The sequence below is a fragment of the Pygoscelis adeliae genome, unplaced genomic scaffold, assembly GCF_000699105.1.
Source record: "Pygoscelis adeliae isolate BGI_AS28 unplaced genomic scaffold, ASM69910v1 Scaffold245, whole genome shotgun sequence".
In the NCBI taxonomy this organism is placed as follows: domain Eukaryota; kingdom Metazoa; phylum Chordata; class Aves; order Sphenisciformes; family Spheniscidae; genus Pygoscelis; species Pygoscelis adeliae.
This window is the reverse complement of record NW_008824766.1, coordinates 859,313-876,292: the sequence shown is the minus strand read 5'-3', so window position 1 is coordinate 876,292 and position 16,980 is coordinate 859,313. Positions and strand designations below refer to the sequence as shown.

Sequence of the window (16,980 nt, the reverse complement as noted above, 5' to 3'; positions counted from 1 at the left end):
GGGCCCTGAGGGGTTTGGGGTGACGGCTGCGGGGTGGTGGGCTCGGGGGGGCCCTGCGCTCCGGGGTGGCCGGGGAGCATCCCGGGAAGCATCCCTGCCAGGTGCGATGCCCGCAGGCCCTTTGCGCTTCCCTGACTCTTCCCCTGGGTTAGCTGGTCTGGCTTTTAGGAGACCCTCCATACACACACCCCGTTGGGCCCTGCCTGCCAGGTGGGAGCCTGGGCCTCAGACTGTCACTCGGAAAAGGCTTCTCAAAGCTGCCGGGGATTCACCTCTATATACTCTTGCGCTAAACAGAAGGTGAAATGAGCGGATGGCCACTATCAACCTTTGATCTCCAAATAAAACCTGCTTATATTGCAGAGCTCCCAGGTGTAAAGCTAATCCACGTGCACCTGAAGACCAATTCAAAACCACGTCCTAGCAGTGCTGCTTGAGTTGCATGCTCCCAACCTAAATGCCTGTCCCAACCCAAGCTGTCTAGTCACTAACTTACAAAGCTTTTTTAAGCATCTTTTCAGGAAGAAATGCTGAAGTAAATCAGTTACAATTTGCCTTTCGGATAAGTTTGCTGTCTAGAGAAATCCAAACTATAAAAGTTACTGAAATGCTTTTGGAGAGTTGCTCTTGGCTATTCTGGGAGACTGTTCAAAACTGAAATTTCCTTCATAAAGTGGTAAAGAACAGAGCCATCTAAAAGGGACCTTGCAATTGGAAGTGTTTTAGCAGGGTAGGAATTCGTGCTGCTTTGCCTTACGGCATTGTGCCACTTCTGGCTACCAATCAGACTCTTGTCTCCGTCCTGTCATTGAGACAGACCCCAGGAACCTTAGATATGCGGTGTCCGTTCTCACAGTTGAGCAAGCGCCTCTTGCCAGCACTCCCTGAGTGGAGGTGGCCCTACCATTAATAAGACCCTTGGCTGAAATTAGCTGTTTGAGACTATATTCCTCATTTATACACACACCCCCCATCCCTGGAGTTCAATAGAAAGAGTAGGTTTGCTCATCAGAACTTGTATTTGCAGTGGGAGTATGAACTTCTAGGTTGCAATCAAGGCTGATGAAGGTTCACCAACACTGACTTATGTAGAAGCAATCACGTAAAATCTATGGGCAAGCGTTGTACTAGTGGCAGTGACTGGCCTTGGATGTCTTATGTAGTGGCAGGGGAACAGCCTGACTTGACTTGTGTTCTGAACTTCTAGGGCTTTGGTCAAGTTGGTGGGCACTCTTCCAGAAAGCGATGGACCATGCCAGAGCGGCAATCTCTAACTTGGTAAGACCCAGTCCCCCTGTGCCATTTGTCTCTTGGTGGGCTGACGATGCTGCAGAAGAAAGGTTCAACAATGTCCGTGTCAGTATCGGAGACGATGACAAATCCAAAGCAGTGTTAGATGCTACTGTGGGGGTTGTGAGCCAAACATCACTGTAGCTAGCTGGCCATGATAAGGAGGTGGCTTAAGCGGTTCACTGCTGGTGGGGTTATCGTTAACTGCTACGATGTCTTGGGTCTCTCAGGAAGCTGATAAGGACGAGGGGCGAGCCTTGAACAATGTTCCAGGAGGAAGTGCTGCTGAGGAAGCTGATTAAATGCCTATCAGGACAATCAACATGTGTTCTATTATGTTACTTTGGGGGTGGGAATTCAACCACAAGTCCAGCCTTTGAATGCAACCTTTGCTTTGAAACAAATGTGCAGGAGGAGGTAGCTCTGGGCTTGCTCAGCCAAGCCCGCCGGTCCTAGAGAGCCTGGACTGTGAAATGACCATAGGCTAGGACTGCAAATGTGAGGGTTTGGCCTCTGAACAAGCACGGAGGATATGTGGGATTGAGGCATGTCCTCTGCAAAGTGTGAGGGAAGCCAAGCTATCAAGCAGCTGAGCAGGGAGACTGCTAGGATAGACTGCGGTGTTGCCCTTTTACGGAATATGAGAAGCCAGCCACTTCATTGTGGGTAGTGTGGGCCAGAATGGAACTGCAGGTATGAAATGACACTGGTTTAGTTTTGACCAACCAAGATGATGTCTGGTCTCTTCACCTCCAGCCACTGACTTGTAGTTTGAGAGTGAGCTGAGAACTGTGGATGAGCTGCTGAGATTGTAACAGGGCTTGGGCACTTGCCGCCAGCTGCTTCTCCAGTACAGTGGAGAGGGGCTGCCAGGACTGTTGCTCCCAAAACTGTTCCTCTGGCCTTTTAGCCAGTATCCTGCCTGTCCCCAGCACAACTGTGGCCGCAGGCCCATTCAGCGGCTCTAATGGAAGCTGAGTGGTTCTGCTCAGTGGCTGGCTGCTCCTGGAATTGAGTTTAACTGTCTGTTAATCTGAGCGACTGCCTTGTGTACAGGCTGTTGTTCTGTGGGCGGTGGGACTGCGTGTTGCAGCTGTTTAGAAAAGTGGGCTCCAGACTGGAAGCTGCTCTGCTTGGGCACTGATAAACACCTGTCGAATGGGTCCACTCGCTGGTGGGTGCGGGAGGTGTGTCCTCAGCTTTCACGTTAGCTGAGGTAGCAGGATTCCCAGGGGTCATCTCTCTTCAGCCTAGCTGCTTTATAATACTCATCAGTAGTGTAATTTAAGAGTAGCATGGGGCAGTTTAATACAGGATTATCTAGATACTGGATGAGAGTATTTATGTCAGAGTGGATGTGGCTCGAAGGCACAACCATGGAGGGGTTGCCTTCCCTTTCCTCTGTCCTGATCAAAGTTCCCTTCTGTGCGAGTCGCACGTGTTCAGATCAGATCAGTGCACTCCTGATTAAGACCAGGAGTTTCTGCTTCAGTCAGCCTTTGCCGTGGGGTCACGTGGGAAATGCCGATGCCATTGGCTGTGTCATATTTGTAACAGACTCCAAGCTAGACTCTGACCAGCGTGGCTCTGAACTTGTGCAGGGCAAACAGATGCTAAATAGACTCTGGAAACACTGCGTGGATCTGAGTCTAACTCTCTGTTCAAAGCAGCCAGCCTGACTTACTGACAGCCGAATGCTTGGGCTGTGCAGGAGTGGTTTCAGATGAACAAGCTGTATTTGGTTTGGAGCATAGGTGCAGCTGGCTGCAAGGACTGTAGGCTGGTGTAGCAAACTCTTCCATCACATGACTGTCTTTCAACACAGTTTGGTGGCGAGCCGATGTTGTACACGCGCTTCAGCATTGCCCGGCAAACGGATGGAGACAACAGCCATGTGGAGATGAAGCTGTCTGCTGATGATGAGGAAGGAGGGGAAATTGGGAGACCAGAGCACCTGCATGCCAGCATGCCTCCTCCACAGAGGAGTGGCAAGAACCTCTGCTTCCTAATCATCGCAGCTCTCCTCCTCCTTTTGATTGGTAAGGAAGGGTGGGAGGCAACTGCATGAAGTGGACTCTGGTATTGAGCATATCTGAGGCTGTTAACACTCGAATCTCTATTGTTTCAGGAGATAATTAAAGAGCCTGGATCCAGGCTGCAGCCTCTTGTCACTAACTCTAAGTATGTCTAGCTCAGACTTAACGGTACAGAATTGGCACAAAGAAGTGTAAAGTTTGACGGTGGAACTGTGACTTAGCTAAAGGGCAAACTGGCCCATGTGGCAAGCGTACTGGTTTTCCCTCGATTAACTCAACACTTCTCTAGACATGTGGGTCAACATATCAGTAAAGCCTCTGGTGCTCGTCTCTCAAGGGTTTTAAACACTGCCACTGACCTAAAGTAAGCGTTCTCCTTCCCAAGTGGTGCTGGAGGGACTCTGCCAAGCACAAGATCAGATTTACAGTCTACCTTAAAACATGCCAGCTCAGGCAAAATGTCAGGCTGCGTATTTCTGTCTGTCTTTAGGTATGCCAGCTTGTCAAAAATGGTGTGAGAGCAGAGATGCATCTTAACCCTGAAGCTGCTTTGAATGCACTTGTATGGTGTGGGGCTGGTTTAGTCAACTTTCTGCAGCACAAAGAAATGCCTGTTCTGTCTGTAGGGTTTCTGATCGGCTACTTGAGTTATCGTGGACGAATGCAGAAGGCTAGCAGGTGTCTGGATGGAAGTGGCAAGTGTGAGATGACTCCTACCACATCTTATTTAGCTGATGATGATGAAACTGAGGAAGAAGAGGTTCCTGGACCACCTGTCTTCTTCTGGCCTCAGCTCAGAGACCTGTTGTCAAATAAGCTGTCAGCCAGCCATCTTGAGGACAGCTTGAGGTAATAGTTCCAGAAAGCTTAGCTACAGCTATGAGAGAGGCACAGCCTGTGAGCAGAACTCAAGCTCCTTTGGAGAACAAGGGCCTTAAAGATGTTGTGGGGTGGCATGTGATTAAACATGGGCTTAAATGGCTCATCCAGCTTGGGTTTGCAGGCTGGAGCACTGCAGTGCAACACTGGTGCTGTAGCCTAAGCTATACATCTGTTACCTACAGGCAAAGAGCAAATCAGTACTCTTTCGAAGCTGGCCAGAGTGGAGATGAGGGCACTGCCAGCTACATTCATGACCAGTTCACCAGCTTCCTCTTGGATGAAGTGTGGAACGATGAGCACTACATTAAGCTGCAGGTCAAAGGCAGGTACGTTAATGAAGAGATGCAGATCTCTTCCTTACAGCATGGATATCTGTAGTCTTGAGCAATCGTGATTTCTGCTGAAAGCAGTGCTAAAATTGTGAGCCAGTTGCCCCTCTCCAAAGAAGGCCTCGCTGTAGCCAAGTAATAGCTGCTCCTGTCTCTTCTCAGTCTTTCTAAATCCAGAGGGTCTGGTAGCGGCTCTCTGGATTTTTCCTGGGACAGCTGTTTCCTCAAAGCATGCTTAGGAAGTGGAGGGAAAACAAACTTGAGTAAAAACTCAGCTGAAAGGCAGATTCCCTGTGTCTAAAAATGCTAGCGTGGGCGACTCTGTCCTGTCGCCCAGACAGGTGTTGCAGACCTGGCAGTGGCTCCTGGTCTGGCTCAGGAGGATATCAACAGGCATTGTGTTGGCTGACAGCTCATACCCTCATGTCTTACTTGCCCCTTCATGTCGGGGTCGGGGGCGAAATGAATTTGCTTAGCTCCTCTTAGGAGGGGACTAAGAGGCTTGGAAGCAGAGATTCTTTCTGCTACTTGTCTTTAGAAATTAGCCTTCGTTAATGTCTCTGAACAACTCCAGAGATTCTTGCACGGAAGTACTGGGATGAGTCTGCCTATTTAAGGCTCTGCATTGACTTGATCGGAATTGCTAGGGCACAGATTGAAATATGGGAGCTAGTTAAATATGGAGTTTATGTATGAAAGAATGTAACACTGTCTCTTTACATTTAATAGCAGCAACAACAAAGTGTCTATTCTGGAAGATGGTAAAGAAGAGATACTGGAGAGTCCCGATGCATATGTGGCATACAGCAAGAGTGGCCTAGTTGCTGTAAGTGACTGCAGGAAGATCCTGGAAATGTGCTTGCACACTTGCCAGGTGGCAATGTCCAAAATATGTCCTTTCAAGATATGGAGTATATAAAGCCCTCCCCAGTTTAGAGAGCTGGGGGTGGTGGTGGGGAGAGTGGGGTGAGGCGTGGGCCCATATAGTTCTATTACTTCAGCAAGATGCAGAATTAACTGTTTAAATTTTTCTGCTGGGATCCAGACAGGAACCTTGCCTGTTGGAGCAGCTCTTCTGTATGTTGCATGTGATCAGAGTTTACATTGCTGAGCTTGAACTCCTTACTGTTAACGGGAGTCACTGTTACTGTGACTCTGTAGGCTGTTTCAAGTATCTTACTGACATAGGACTGCTGCATTTAAAACCGGTGTTTCCGTTCCAGGGCAAACCAGTCTATGTGAACTATGGACTGAGATCTGATTTTCAGAAGATACAGAAGCTGGATGTTTCACTGAATGGAACTATAATCATCTTCAGAGCTGGAAAAATAACCCTTGCTGAGAAGGTAAGCAGCCTGTGCCCCAAAGCCTGGCCAAACTTGGCAGCAGGAAGTGATGCTTCCTCCTCTTGAAGACACACCTCTGTGCCTCGGTTCAGCTCTCTAGAACTCATGTATGTAGGCTTGTCCCTGCAGGTCTGGTCTTGCTTGCACTAAGCCTCCACATGCAGGTCTGGACACCAAGACTGAACAGAGCTGGTTACCATTCGTGGTGGCATTTTTCTTGGCCTCTGGCAGTCTTGCTGGGACAGCCAAGCATCTGGAATGATGGAGCTGGGAGGCAGCCTGGGGGCTACAGGGTGCAGAGCTGGCTGGTATTGCTAGATGCAGCAATAGGGCTGCTAGAACAGCCTTGCCTCCAGAGCACTTCTTGCTGCTGCAGCCAGATACTTTCAAAGCCTGACTGCAGTGTCTCACTTGGGCCCTTGCCGACTGTTCATTTGGAAGGTGCTGGCACTGCATGCCCAGTCAGCTGCCTTGCCTGTTACTGTAATGTTCCCTCTGTAGCGAGTAGAACCGAATAGCCAAGCAGTGTAAAGGATCCAAGTCCTTCTGTACGCAAGCCTGTTCTAGGTCTGACCCAGAGCTGCCCCTCAGATGGGTGCTCCTGGGGAGGCTGGGGCATAGGACTCTTTCCAGTCAGACTCTGCCTGTCTGCATGCATCAGACACAGGCAGAGCTGAAAAGTGCTTCTGCAAGGGGTGATTACTGGTTCTCCAGTCCCCTTCCCACTTTTCAAACTGGTGTCTAGCCTTGCAAGAGTGTTTGTACTGGTGGCATATCGGAGGCAGCTGGGTTGTAGGTGTATTAAAACAGGGACCTGACTAGGCCACTCTGCCTCCATTTTCCATGTGAACATGAGCCTCCAGCCGCTGCTTATCTTGTCTTGAGACCAACCTAATCTTGGGGAAACAGATGGAGCATAATCAAAATTAAATAACATCTTTCTTCTAAGCTGCTCTGAGGAGCTGAAGGAATCATAGGGTGAGACACTAACCATGGAGTGTCCTAACTGTTCAAAGGGTGTTAGACACTCTGCCTGGAGTAGGACTGAGCTGCTAGTATTCGGTTTTCTTGTGTGTCTATCACTGCCAGGTAGCTGTTAAAATCTGTGGTGGAGTTGGGCGTTGAGGAGCACAATCCTTCACACCATTACTCCATGTATGAGCCTTACCTCCCTTTATTTGTAGTGCAAATGTGCAGTTAATGTTCCTCTTTGCTTCAGGTTGCAAATGCCAAGGAGGCAGGAGCAGTTGGTGCCCTGATGTACCTGGACCCCTCCGATTACAAGAACACAGATGCGCTTGTCCCCTTTGGACATGTGAGTATGCAGCTGGCTCCCCTATTTGTTCTCGTGAACCTTTCTCACTGTGGACTGCAGACTGCAGCAGTCCTTCTGCAGGCCTCTGGCTCAGCAGTGCTTCATGTCTTTGTGTAGATGAAAACTGTTGTCTCCTCCGAGACCTGAGGATTCCTTTTGCTTTCCACAGGCCCACCTTGGAACTGGAGACCCTTTCACCCCAGGCTTCCCTTCTTTCAACCACACCCAGTTCCCACCAGTGGAATCTTCTGGACTACCTCGCATTGTTGTTCAGACTATCTCTAGCCAAGCAGTAGCCAAACTGTTCCGGTAACTGTTTCTCCTGGCTTGTAGGCTAGGCTGCTGTGGTCCTTTTGCAGGGGTGAGGATGGTGTTGAGGTGGTGTGAGCCCAGGGAGCTCTCTGCTGGTCTCTGCTGTGTATCGCAGGGAGCACTTACTGGAACTGGCTGGAGAAATGTCGCTTGTGTCCATGTCTCATGTCTTAAAAGACTGAACTTAATCTAGTGTTGGATTCTTCTTGGCCTCTGCATCCTACCTCTCCCTGCATAATTAGTGGTACAGGACTGCAAGCTGTTTTGTTTTTTGTGAGCAGGCCCTGAACCAGGCTGCACCTGCAGTTGCAGGCTTGCATTTTTCACAGGATAACTAAATGAGGTCAGAACTGGATAATGAGTTCAAAGGATCTCTCTTTTTCCCCTCAGCAAAATGGATGGAGAGCAATGCCTTCCAGAGTGGAAAGGTGGGGTCATAGGATGTAAGGTGATGCTGAGCAGCGAGAGCAAGATGACAGTGAAACTGACCGTGAACAACGTTGTGGTGGACAGGAAGATTCTGAACATCTTTGGTGCTATCAAGGGGTTTGAAGAACCAGGTAACAGCAACTGCCTTGGGGCTCAGTCTTGAGGGGAACCCTTCCTGTTCTGTGATCATCAGAACATGACAGCTGCTCCCAGCCAGCCAGCTACTTCCTCAGCAGAACCAAGACCCTTCCCTAAAGGTCAACAAAATAGCTGAACCACGCTGCCGGGGAAAGGCTAAATGAAAGCAAGCAGTGTGCCAGATTCAGGGGTCAGACTCCATACTTTGTTCCTAGTACAGAAGCTCAAAGCTGCTTTTCTGATAAATGGTGTTTGCAACCTGAAGCCTGCAGCTCAGATCTTGATGTCTCCTTTATAGATCGGTATGTTGTGATCGGAGCCCAGAGAGACTCCTGGGGCCCAGGAGCAGCCAAGGCTGGCGTTGGAACTGCCATGTTGTTGGAACTTGCCCGTGTGATCTCAGACATAGTGAAATATGGTAAATATTTGTGTACAAAAGCATGGGGATGGGAGGTGATGCAGGCTTAGCTCTGTGTGTGTTAACATTGGAGAGCCCAGTTGCAGAATAATCCTTTGGGAAGCGTAGGGAATCTGACAAAGCTTCCTGAGAAGCTATTACTTGTCCAACACAGACAAGTTCTCTGCAATGAGCACTCGCTTTCAAAGGACTGCCTGCTTGCATCTGGTATGGCTTGAATGCAAGAATGTCCTTGGATAATACACAATGCAAACCTCAAACTTGAGCTGTCTATTGGACAGCCAGGCCTGAAGGTGGGGAAAAAACTGAAGTGGCTGAGCAGCTGGAGCAGTGGGGTCTGCATGGTGGCACTTAGTGTGAGTGCTTTTGTCTCCAGGATTAATTTTGGGCTCAGGCAGCTAAACAAAAAAAGGGGGGAAATGCAGACAGCATGGTTTTCCTACACAGCTCTGCAGCATGGGGGGGCAGGGTACTGTGTCCATGCAGCCACTAGTGTGCAAGTTTGTCTGCGGCAGCCAGAATGCTTCAGCTCTCTCTGAGGAGCAGGGATTCATCAACCCAGGCCCTCAGTGCTAATCAACATCTCCATGGGGGAAGGGCAGATCTCAGTCTCTCTCTCTCTCTCTCTGCAGATGGCTACAAACCAAGGCGCAGCATCATCTTCGCTAGCTGGAGTGCGGGAGAGTATGGAGCTGTGGGTGCTACTGGTTTGTTGGAGGTACTGTTTCTTTGGCGTCCTTCTGCGTGATGACTGCGCAGTTGTGATCTCCTGTTCCTGTGGATTAAACATCCTGGTGTTGTACTGCTACGGCTCACCTTAAAATACTTGTTTTGTTCTAGGGGTATTCTGCCACACTGCATGCCAAAGCCTTCACTTACATTAACTTGGATGCTGCAGTCCTAGGTAACCTGCTACTCTAAGTTTCTTAAACTGAGTGGGACCAGAATAGCTTGACAGACATCCCTTAACCGCCAGGAATGGGGGCTGTGCCAGAGGTTGATGCTGGGTGTTTGGCTGAAGACTGGCATCACTCCATTTATTCTCCTGTTGTCATTGAAGCTGGGAGGTTGCTGCAGCCTGAGCCAGAAGGAAGCAGCTCTGCTAGGTCCCAGTAGACTGTCCTGTATCTGTTAAAGATCCTTTGGCAACAAGCTGTAGATCAGTTGTTGCTCAGTCACAGGGCTGAGCAGCTCTAGCAGTAGTGGTTAATTGTGCCGGCATGTCAAACACCCTTCCTTTTTTGCAGGCTTCAACCACATGAAGATTTCTGCTAGCCCATTGCTGTACACGTTGCTGGAGAAAGCTATCAAGGGGGTGAGTTGAAGGGTCTTGGGCTAATCAAGGTGACTGTGGCTTTAAAGAGGAGCTGAAAGAGCCAGAGCTGTGCTGGGTCACTTTCCCTAGCTGGCACCTTCTGAGGGGAAAGCCCCATTTAGGAGAAAGGGCTGAGATACTCTGGAGGGCCCTGTCTGAAGTCAGCTGGGCTCTGGGAATTGCAGTTCACGCATGCGGAATCTAAAATCACTAAATGCCACAGTTCAGTGGGAGGTGAATGCCTGTCCCACATGAACTGTGCTTGTGTGGAGAAAGGTCAGGGGACCACACCTGACTGTGGCATCTGCACAGCAATGCAAGCTCCAGGATGGACCTGGAAGCCCAAGCAGAGGTTAGAACAAGTGGACTGACTGTCATCTCTGTGCAGGTGAAGGACCCAACAAAGGTTTCAGGAAGCCTGTATGACAGAGTTGGCGCTGACTGGGTAAAAACAGTGTAAGTATTGTCATCCTGCTATTTAGGAAAGCAAATCTCCATAAAGGAACAAATTAAATGGCTTCCGCTCTTTGTGCTGGAGTGTCATACTTCTGTCTGGGGCAGGCTGTACCTGTTGCAATGTGATCAGGCAAGCGTGAACAGTACAACACTAGCTGTACTTAGTGCTGCTGCCCCAAGCTGCCTGTGGGCAGACACGACACCTTTTTGTAGGGCAAGAACAGCCTTGTACAAAGACCAGTGGCCAGAAATGGACGAGCAGCCCTCGGCACTTGGCCGGGACTCCTTGCCAAAACTAGTCTTGTCTAGACAGGGTAATCCAGTTGGCTCAGAGCTTCAACTCTAGGGCTTTTGAGTCGGGCTTTTCTCCTGGGTTGTCCAAACCAGTTGTTAACTACTCAATACTTGGCTTTTGCAGTGTTCCCCTTGGTCTGGATAACGCAGCGTTCCCTTTCCTGGCCTACGCGGGAATCCCAGTGGTTTCCTTTGGTTTCTGCAATGTAAGTATTGTCTGCCCACCTGGTGTACTCATTCCATGGAAAGTGCTGTAAGGATATCTGCTCTCCAGGATGGCAGAGCACAAGGTGCTGTCCCAAGCCTTGTCCATGCAGAAGCCTTTCTGGGGGAGGAGATGCAGCCTCTGGACCTGGTGGCTGTGGCTGTACTTGCTGTGAAGGCTGCTCCTGGGGCATGGTTGGCCTATTGTCTCTGTTCCGGAGTCCTGAACACTAATTTGTTTGTTGGGAGAGGGGACACTCGCTCTTCTGGAGGCTCGGATGTCAATGATTCAGAAGCTAAAAGCGCTAAAAAGATGTCAAGCTGTTGTTGCTTCAGTGAAAGACTGTACTATAGCCTGCTGGTCAGCAAGCAAAGCGCATTGGGGAAGCAGTACTATTGGCCAGAGCAAGTACTAACTCAGACTGTTCAGGTCTGCTGCTGCAGCTTGGGGCTGGCAAAAATGGCATCAGCCAAGCAGCCTGCTCTGTTACTGCAGGTGTGCAGCTGGGAGCCTTCCTGATAACAGCTTCCTCTGCTTATGAATGCTTGGATTTTGTTAGCGTCAGACTTTTTCCACAAAAAAAACTTGAGTTATCCTGCCAAGAAGGGTTGGAGGGTGCTGCTAGCACATACTAAACTGGGTGCTGGGGTTTGCCCGCCTGTGCTTTTGCAGTGAGCTCTTAGGGGGGGAAAGGTCTATGTGTCTTTGGGTCTAACAAAGTAGCAGAGCATCCTGCTGATTGTTGGAAAATGTGAGGGACGAGATGGAGGAGCTCCGCTCCCTTCCCCTGTGCTTTGAAGTTTTGCCACTCACGTCTCGCTACTTAGCAGCACAAGGAGATGGGATGTGGTGGAAGTAGCAGGCAAACTGTAGTGGGAGGTGAAAAATCCTGGCTGGAGAAGCGCTCTTGCCTAACTTCAGTGCCGCCTTTCTTGCAGAAAGATGAGGAATATCCCTTCTTGGGCACTACTCAGGACACTGTGGAGAACCTGAAGATGAATGACAAGTTGTACGCTCTTATGCGTGCTGCTGCAGAAGTTGCTGGACAAATAGCTCTCAGGCTGACCCATGATCATGAGCTCTTCCTGGACTTTGAGAGATACGATGAAGAATTGCTAGCGTTCCAGGAGAAGTTTTTGCCCTACGATCGGGATGTGAGGGTAAGAAAGGCTCTAGAGTGCACTGAATCCCTGTAGGCTGTTATGGGGCCGTGTGCTAGTAAGGCTCTGCTGCCACTGGATACAACAGGGTGGACATCTTCCTCATTTGGGCACGAGAGCATGGCAAGATGTGACCTGAATCGATGTGCCTTATAGAGCAGTGCAGGCAGAGTAGCTGTGGCAGACAGATTTAGCTAATCTGGCTGTGGGGAGCTCTTGAGGAAATGGATGTGGATGGTTTCTTGTCTGGTTATCATTCACAGCAGGTACAGCTTTGCATCTCATTTGCACCTCTGCTGAAAGCCTATAAGAAACTGTGGGTGGGGAGACTTCACTGAGCTCAGTGACCTCAGAGAGCCTGCCGGGAACTTGCTCTGCTACTTGGTTAAACTGGCAAAAAAAAACCCCAACACTTTCTCTTGGTAAGAGAGCAGCAAAAGAAGAAAATCAGGTTTGCTAACAGCTCCTCCCTCACAGGCGCTGGGGCTGACCTTGAAATGGCTGTTTTTTGCCCGTGGTGACTTCCGGAGAGCTACAGATGCACTGAGAAGAGACATCACAAACAGTGACAGGGAAAACAGGATTGTCCGCAGAGCCCTGAATGACAGGATCATGAAGGTGGGTATCTGCAACTGGTTTTCCTTCCTTCACGAAGGAAGAGAATGCTGGCTGGGATGGGCCTCTTCCTTAGGAGCCATGGGCACTGTGCACACCGGTGTCTCCTCTGCTTGCTTAGTGTCAACGTGTCTGACTTACGCGCTTGCTATCAGGAGAGGGTCTGGCCCTTGCAGAGCTGCTGCGGGAAAGGGCTGGATGGGGACCAGAGGTTGGGAGCTCATGATGGGGCAGGAAAGAAAAACTTGGGAGGTGAGAGTATAACCCTGAATTTGCACCTCTACTCCAGGTGGAGTATGACTTCCTCTCCCCCTACCTCTCGCCAAAAGAAGTTCCCTTTCGACACATCTTCTTTGGCAAAGGCTCCCACACCCTGCAGAGTCTGCTGGAGAACCTGCAGCTGCTGACAACCAGCAGGGACAGCGTGGATGTGGACGTGCTGAAAGAGCAGCTGGCCCTAGCGACCTGGACCATTAAAGGGGCTGCCAATGCCTTAGTGGGTGATATCTGGGATACGGACAACGAATTCTAGACACAGCAAACGCCTGGTTAAGGTACAGGATTAGGGAAACCCACTCCCTAACATGGCATTATTTTTCTGTAGATTTTCTGGCAACAAATTTTTTTTGACCAAAGTCGAGCATAAAATTTAAATCTCACCTTGACAAATTCACAGGAGGCAGTTTTAAAGCAGGTACTAAGATTACCATGAAATCTCCTCTGACCAGGCTCCCATGTGACTACAGTGCAAACTGGTCACGTACAGCTGCTTGTGGGGCTTGTTCTCCAGCGTACTTGAGAACTAACAGCTCAGGTGACTCCTGAACTGGTACCTTGAGTGGGGAGGTACCTCATCTATTTAGGGTTTTAATTGTTGGCCCCCTAAACCTAGTGACAAAATAGGGAATGGATTCCTCTTAGTGCTCACAATGAGGATCCCTTCTCTGGCAGGGAGCTGCAGAGACCAACCTGTAGTTCAGAAGTAAAACAACATAGTAATAGCCCGCAAGTGCTGGATTACCAGCAAGTTCTGAAGTGCCTGGCCTGCCTTACTCAACAGCGGGGTCCCAATGATGTCTTGGAGGCTTGCCTCTGCTGAGGCAGGTCTTAATATGCAGGGAAATGACCCAAAGATTATCTAATACCCCCTTTATATCCTTAGCTGGCACCTCAGCGAGTCCTGCGGCGTTGAGAAATGGCTCTAGACTGGCACTTCAGACCTTGCTGCTCTGGGGCCTTTTGTGAAATCGAGTCTCTTGCTGGCCAAACCCTGTTTGACTGATGCCATTTTGCAGGATGGCTCTAGTTTGGCACTGAGATATTTATTTGTTTATTTATTTATCAGTGACAGCGTTCACTATAAATGGTGTGTTTTTTTTATAGAAGATAATTATCGGAAGCAGTGCCTTCCATAATTATGACAGTTATACTGTCGTTTTTGAATAAAGCAGCATCTGCTATTACAATCAAACATGATACTGGAACTTTGCATCTAAAATAATCTAAACAGGCCCCTCCAAAAAAAGTTTTTGAAAACTAGCAATTAAGCTTTCTGTGGCAAAAACACCCCTCTGGAAAAAACTTGAAGGCGTAAACCTGGTAGCAAGTCTCTGGGTTGCGCTCCAAAATGATCCCTGAAATGCTGAAAACCTGGGTGGAAACTCAAATGCTAGAAATTTGGCTTCCCTGTGGTGCCCCTCTGTGGGCTTCAGACTCCCTCTTCGCCCCCCTTTCTGGACGCCGTGTGCTCGCACGGGGAGCACAGCTTCCTTCCTGGCCCCGGCCCCGGCGGAGGGGCTCGCGGTGTAACCCTAGCTCCGCTCACGGCAACTCACTGACTTCCTGTACCTCCGATTAGGCATTGGCCCGATTTTTTTTATTTTTTTTTTCTTTTGAAACGGCAGCTTCCTGCAAACTTCCAGTACCTTATGTATCATGAAACCTAACTGACATTATCGGGGGCAGTGTCTTCCATAATGTGTAAAGAACAAGGTAGTTTTTGCCTACCACAGTGTTATATCGGAGGCAGTGACCTCCATATGTTGCACTATGGGTGTACGTAATTATCGGGGACAGTGTTTCCCATAATTGTTCTATACTTATCATGCAATGTCATCTGCGAAGCTTGATGGTTAGTATCTAACATGGATCAATTTCCTGCAGTCCTATTTTTTCACTCTCCTGTGGTGATGCAGATACAAACTTCAGTCTGTTATGTACTTCCCTAGACTCTACCTTCTCCGTAGGCTGAACTGTTTCAAATAGCTGTGCTGTCTTGAAGTGGCTTCCTGCCTCCAGTCACGGGACTGGCGCTTGAATGTGTAGCGGAAGCTAGGCTAGTTAGACTGTGTGCTCTGTGATTTAGTAAACTTCTTTCAGTTACAAAGACTTGGGGAATTAAAGGTGAATGTAGGGCTTGGGGCTGACTACTGTCTGGAGGGCTCTGGTCACCGCTCTAGATGGGTGTGTGTACTAGTTTAAGAGGCTGGCCTGCTGTGGCACTGGGGTGATGCTGGTGTGCGTGCACGGGAAGCTGCTGGCTCCCCAGGTCTCGCTGGAAACCCCAGTCTTGCCTCCTGGGTGTTGCGTGGAGGCGGGGAAATCGGTGGCACCTTTCTCATGGTGCCCCTCTGCTCCCTGACCTGAAGCCAAACGCTGCTGCTGCGTGACACCTGCTAAACTGTGCTGCCGTGTCCTAAAAAGCAGCTGGCTGGCTGGCTGGCGCCAGCCCTCTGCTCTGCAAACAGCTTGATCTGGCATTTAAACCTAAACTGAGCAAGTGACCTGAGCCCCAGCAGTAGTCCCGGAGGGGAAGAACATTGTTCAGCTGGAGCAGAGACCTGGGCCTCCACAAGGAACGGGCAAGGACAAGCCCCCAGCCTAGTTACTGAGCTCAGTGCTCACCAGCTTGGAGGGTTGGATTTTCATCTGTCTCTCTGGAAGCCTGATGCCCAGGCTTGTGCAACTCCTTGCTCTTCCTTAACTACCCTGCTGTCTCTGAGGCGTGTGTACAGCCCTGTCTGTGTTACTGTTTCCTAGTGACACTTCTCTGGATGGCATTTAAGAGCTGCTGTCTGGGAGTTCTCACTGTAGTGTTTGCATGCATCTTGATGTCAAACTTAATCATGCGCTTTACAGCCAGTAAAGAAAGACAAAGCCTGTCTCCTGGCTAGGCAGCACAACCGTGACTACTGGGACGTCGGGATGCCTTGCTCGGTGCTGGCATCTGACTGGCGTGGGGTGCTAAACTCTGTTTCTGGGTTACCTGCTGTCTGCGTTACCTGCTGTCTGCTTGAATAAAGTTTTAAAGCTTGAACACTCAACTTCTCTCGTGGGTTCTTGCAAAGCCACGATGCTGTTGTGGCCACGGGCAGAGGGAGGCTGCTCTCCCACCCCATCAGGGCTGGTAACTGGCAGCTCCAGTGCCACCTTGTTGATGTGCAATAGCAAGTCCAAACTTCACCATGCTGCTTGGCTCTGGGTCCTACCTCACCGCAGGCAACTGGGATGAGGACTCTAGCAAGGAGGTGGAAGAGCAACGTATAGCAAGCCCCCTGGCCACCCCTCTCCTTTCATGGCCGTGTACTGCGTGCTGCCTCTCGGTCACTGCGTTGACCCCAAAGAGCCTGTGGTGTTGGGGTGGATGTCGGGAGGAGGATGAAACGTCAGACTTCCCACCGGGCTGCTGGTGGCTGGGCAGGTCTGGGGGTGGCAGTGTCTGTGTCCCAGGAAGCCAGAGCTGTTCCCTGTCTCGTCCCTGCCCCTCATCACCACCCCGGAGCTTCGTGGGGTCAACGTGCGGATGGGTACGTGGTTACTGCTTAGAGCCCCAGAGAGCTCTTGCAGAGCGGGAGCTGCATCCCCAGCCCCAGCGGCCTGCTCGGGTGAGACTGCACTGGTTTGGGGCTTTGCGTTTTAAATATGCTCAGCTTTTCTCTGCTGTCTTCCCCCATCCCTGGTGCCAGTCTCGCCTCCTGCTTTACAAACACCCTATCCTGTGAAGATGCGCCATTTGGGGCGGGAGGCAGCTTCTCCAGGAGCCCTGCTCGCTCCTTGGGGGCTGTCCCGGCACAGCTCTGTTCCCTCCTCTTCCAACAGGGATGATTTACTCGTTGGAAACACGTTGTTTCCCGCATCTCCCTGCCCCAATCTGGCAGGGCTCCGCTCCCTGCAGTGGCCGTGAAAAGGGGCTCCCTCCCGTCCTGTGGCCGTGAAAGGCGCCCGAGAGGCAGAGCCGGGGCTGCGTGCAGCTCCGCTGCAGCCAGGCAGAGCCAGCCCCGCCGGGGCAGCAGGGAAGCGGGGTGCAGCCCCTCCCCGCGCACCTGGGAGCAAGAATTTGGGGTGCAGTGCAGGGCAGCCCGTGCTCTGCGCCCCGCCTCCCCCCGGTCCCCGCAGCGGAGCGGTCCCGGGGCTGTTCCGCGGTGAGTCTGTCCGCGTCCG

The 16,980-nt window shown here is 50.5% G+C and overlaps 1 protein-coding gene across 2 annotated transcripts; it reads left to right on the top strand.

Moving 5' to 3' along the window:
• The first annotated feature begins 1,212 nt into the window (after positions 1–1,212).
• Positions 1,213–15,863, top strand: TFRC (transferrin receptor). Of its 2 annotated transcripts, none has more exons than XM_009323581.1 (18): positions 1,213–1,278; positions 3,116–3,329; positions 3,953–4,175; positions 4,391–4,534; positions 5,270–5,363; positions 5,761–5,883; positions 7,103–7,198; positions 7,368–7,507; positions 7,901–8,070; positions 8,376–8,495; positions 9,128–9,213; positions 9,336–9,399; positions 9,743–9,810; positions 10,199–10,266; positions 10,685–10,766; positions 11,704–11,925; positions 12,403–12,543; positions 12,830–15,863. In XM_009323581.1, exons 1-18 carry the CDS (start codon positions 1,246–1,248, stop codon positions 13,070–13,072), a joined length of 2,331 nt encoding a protein of 776 aa, XP_009321856.1. In that variant the 5' UTR covers positions 1,213–1,245; the 3' UTR covers positions 13,073–15,863. The 2 variants fall into 2 exon arrangements, with proteins under 2 accessions (XP_009321856.1, XP_009321855.1); XM_009323580.1 differs by having other exon boundaries at positions 5,267–5,363.
• Positions 15,864–16,980: the final 1,117 nt, after the last annotated feature.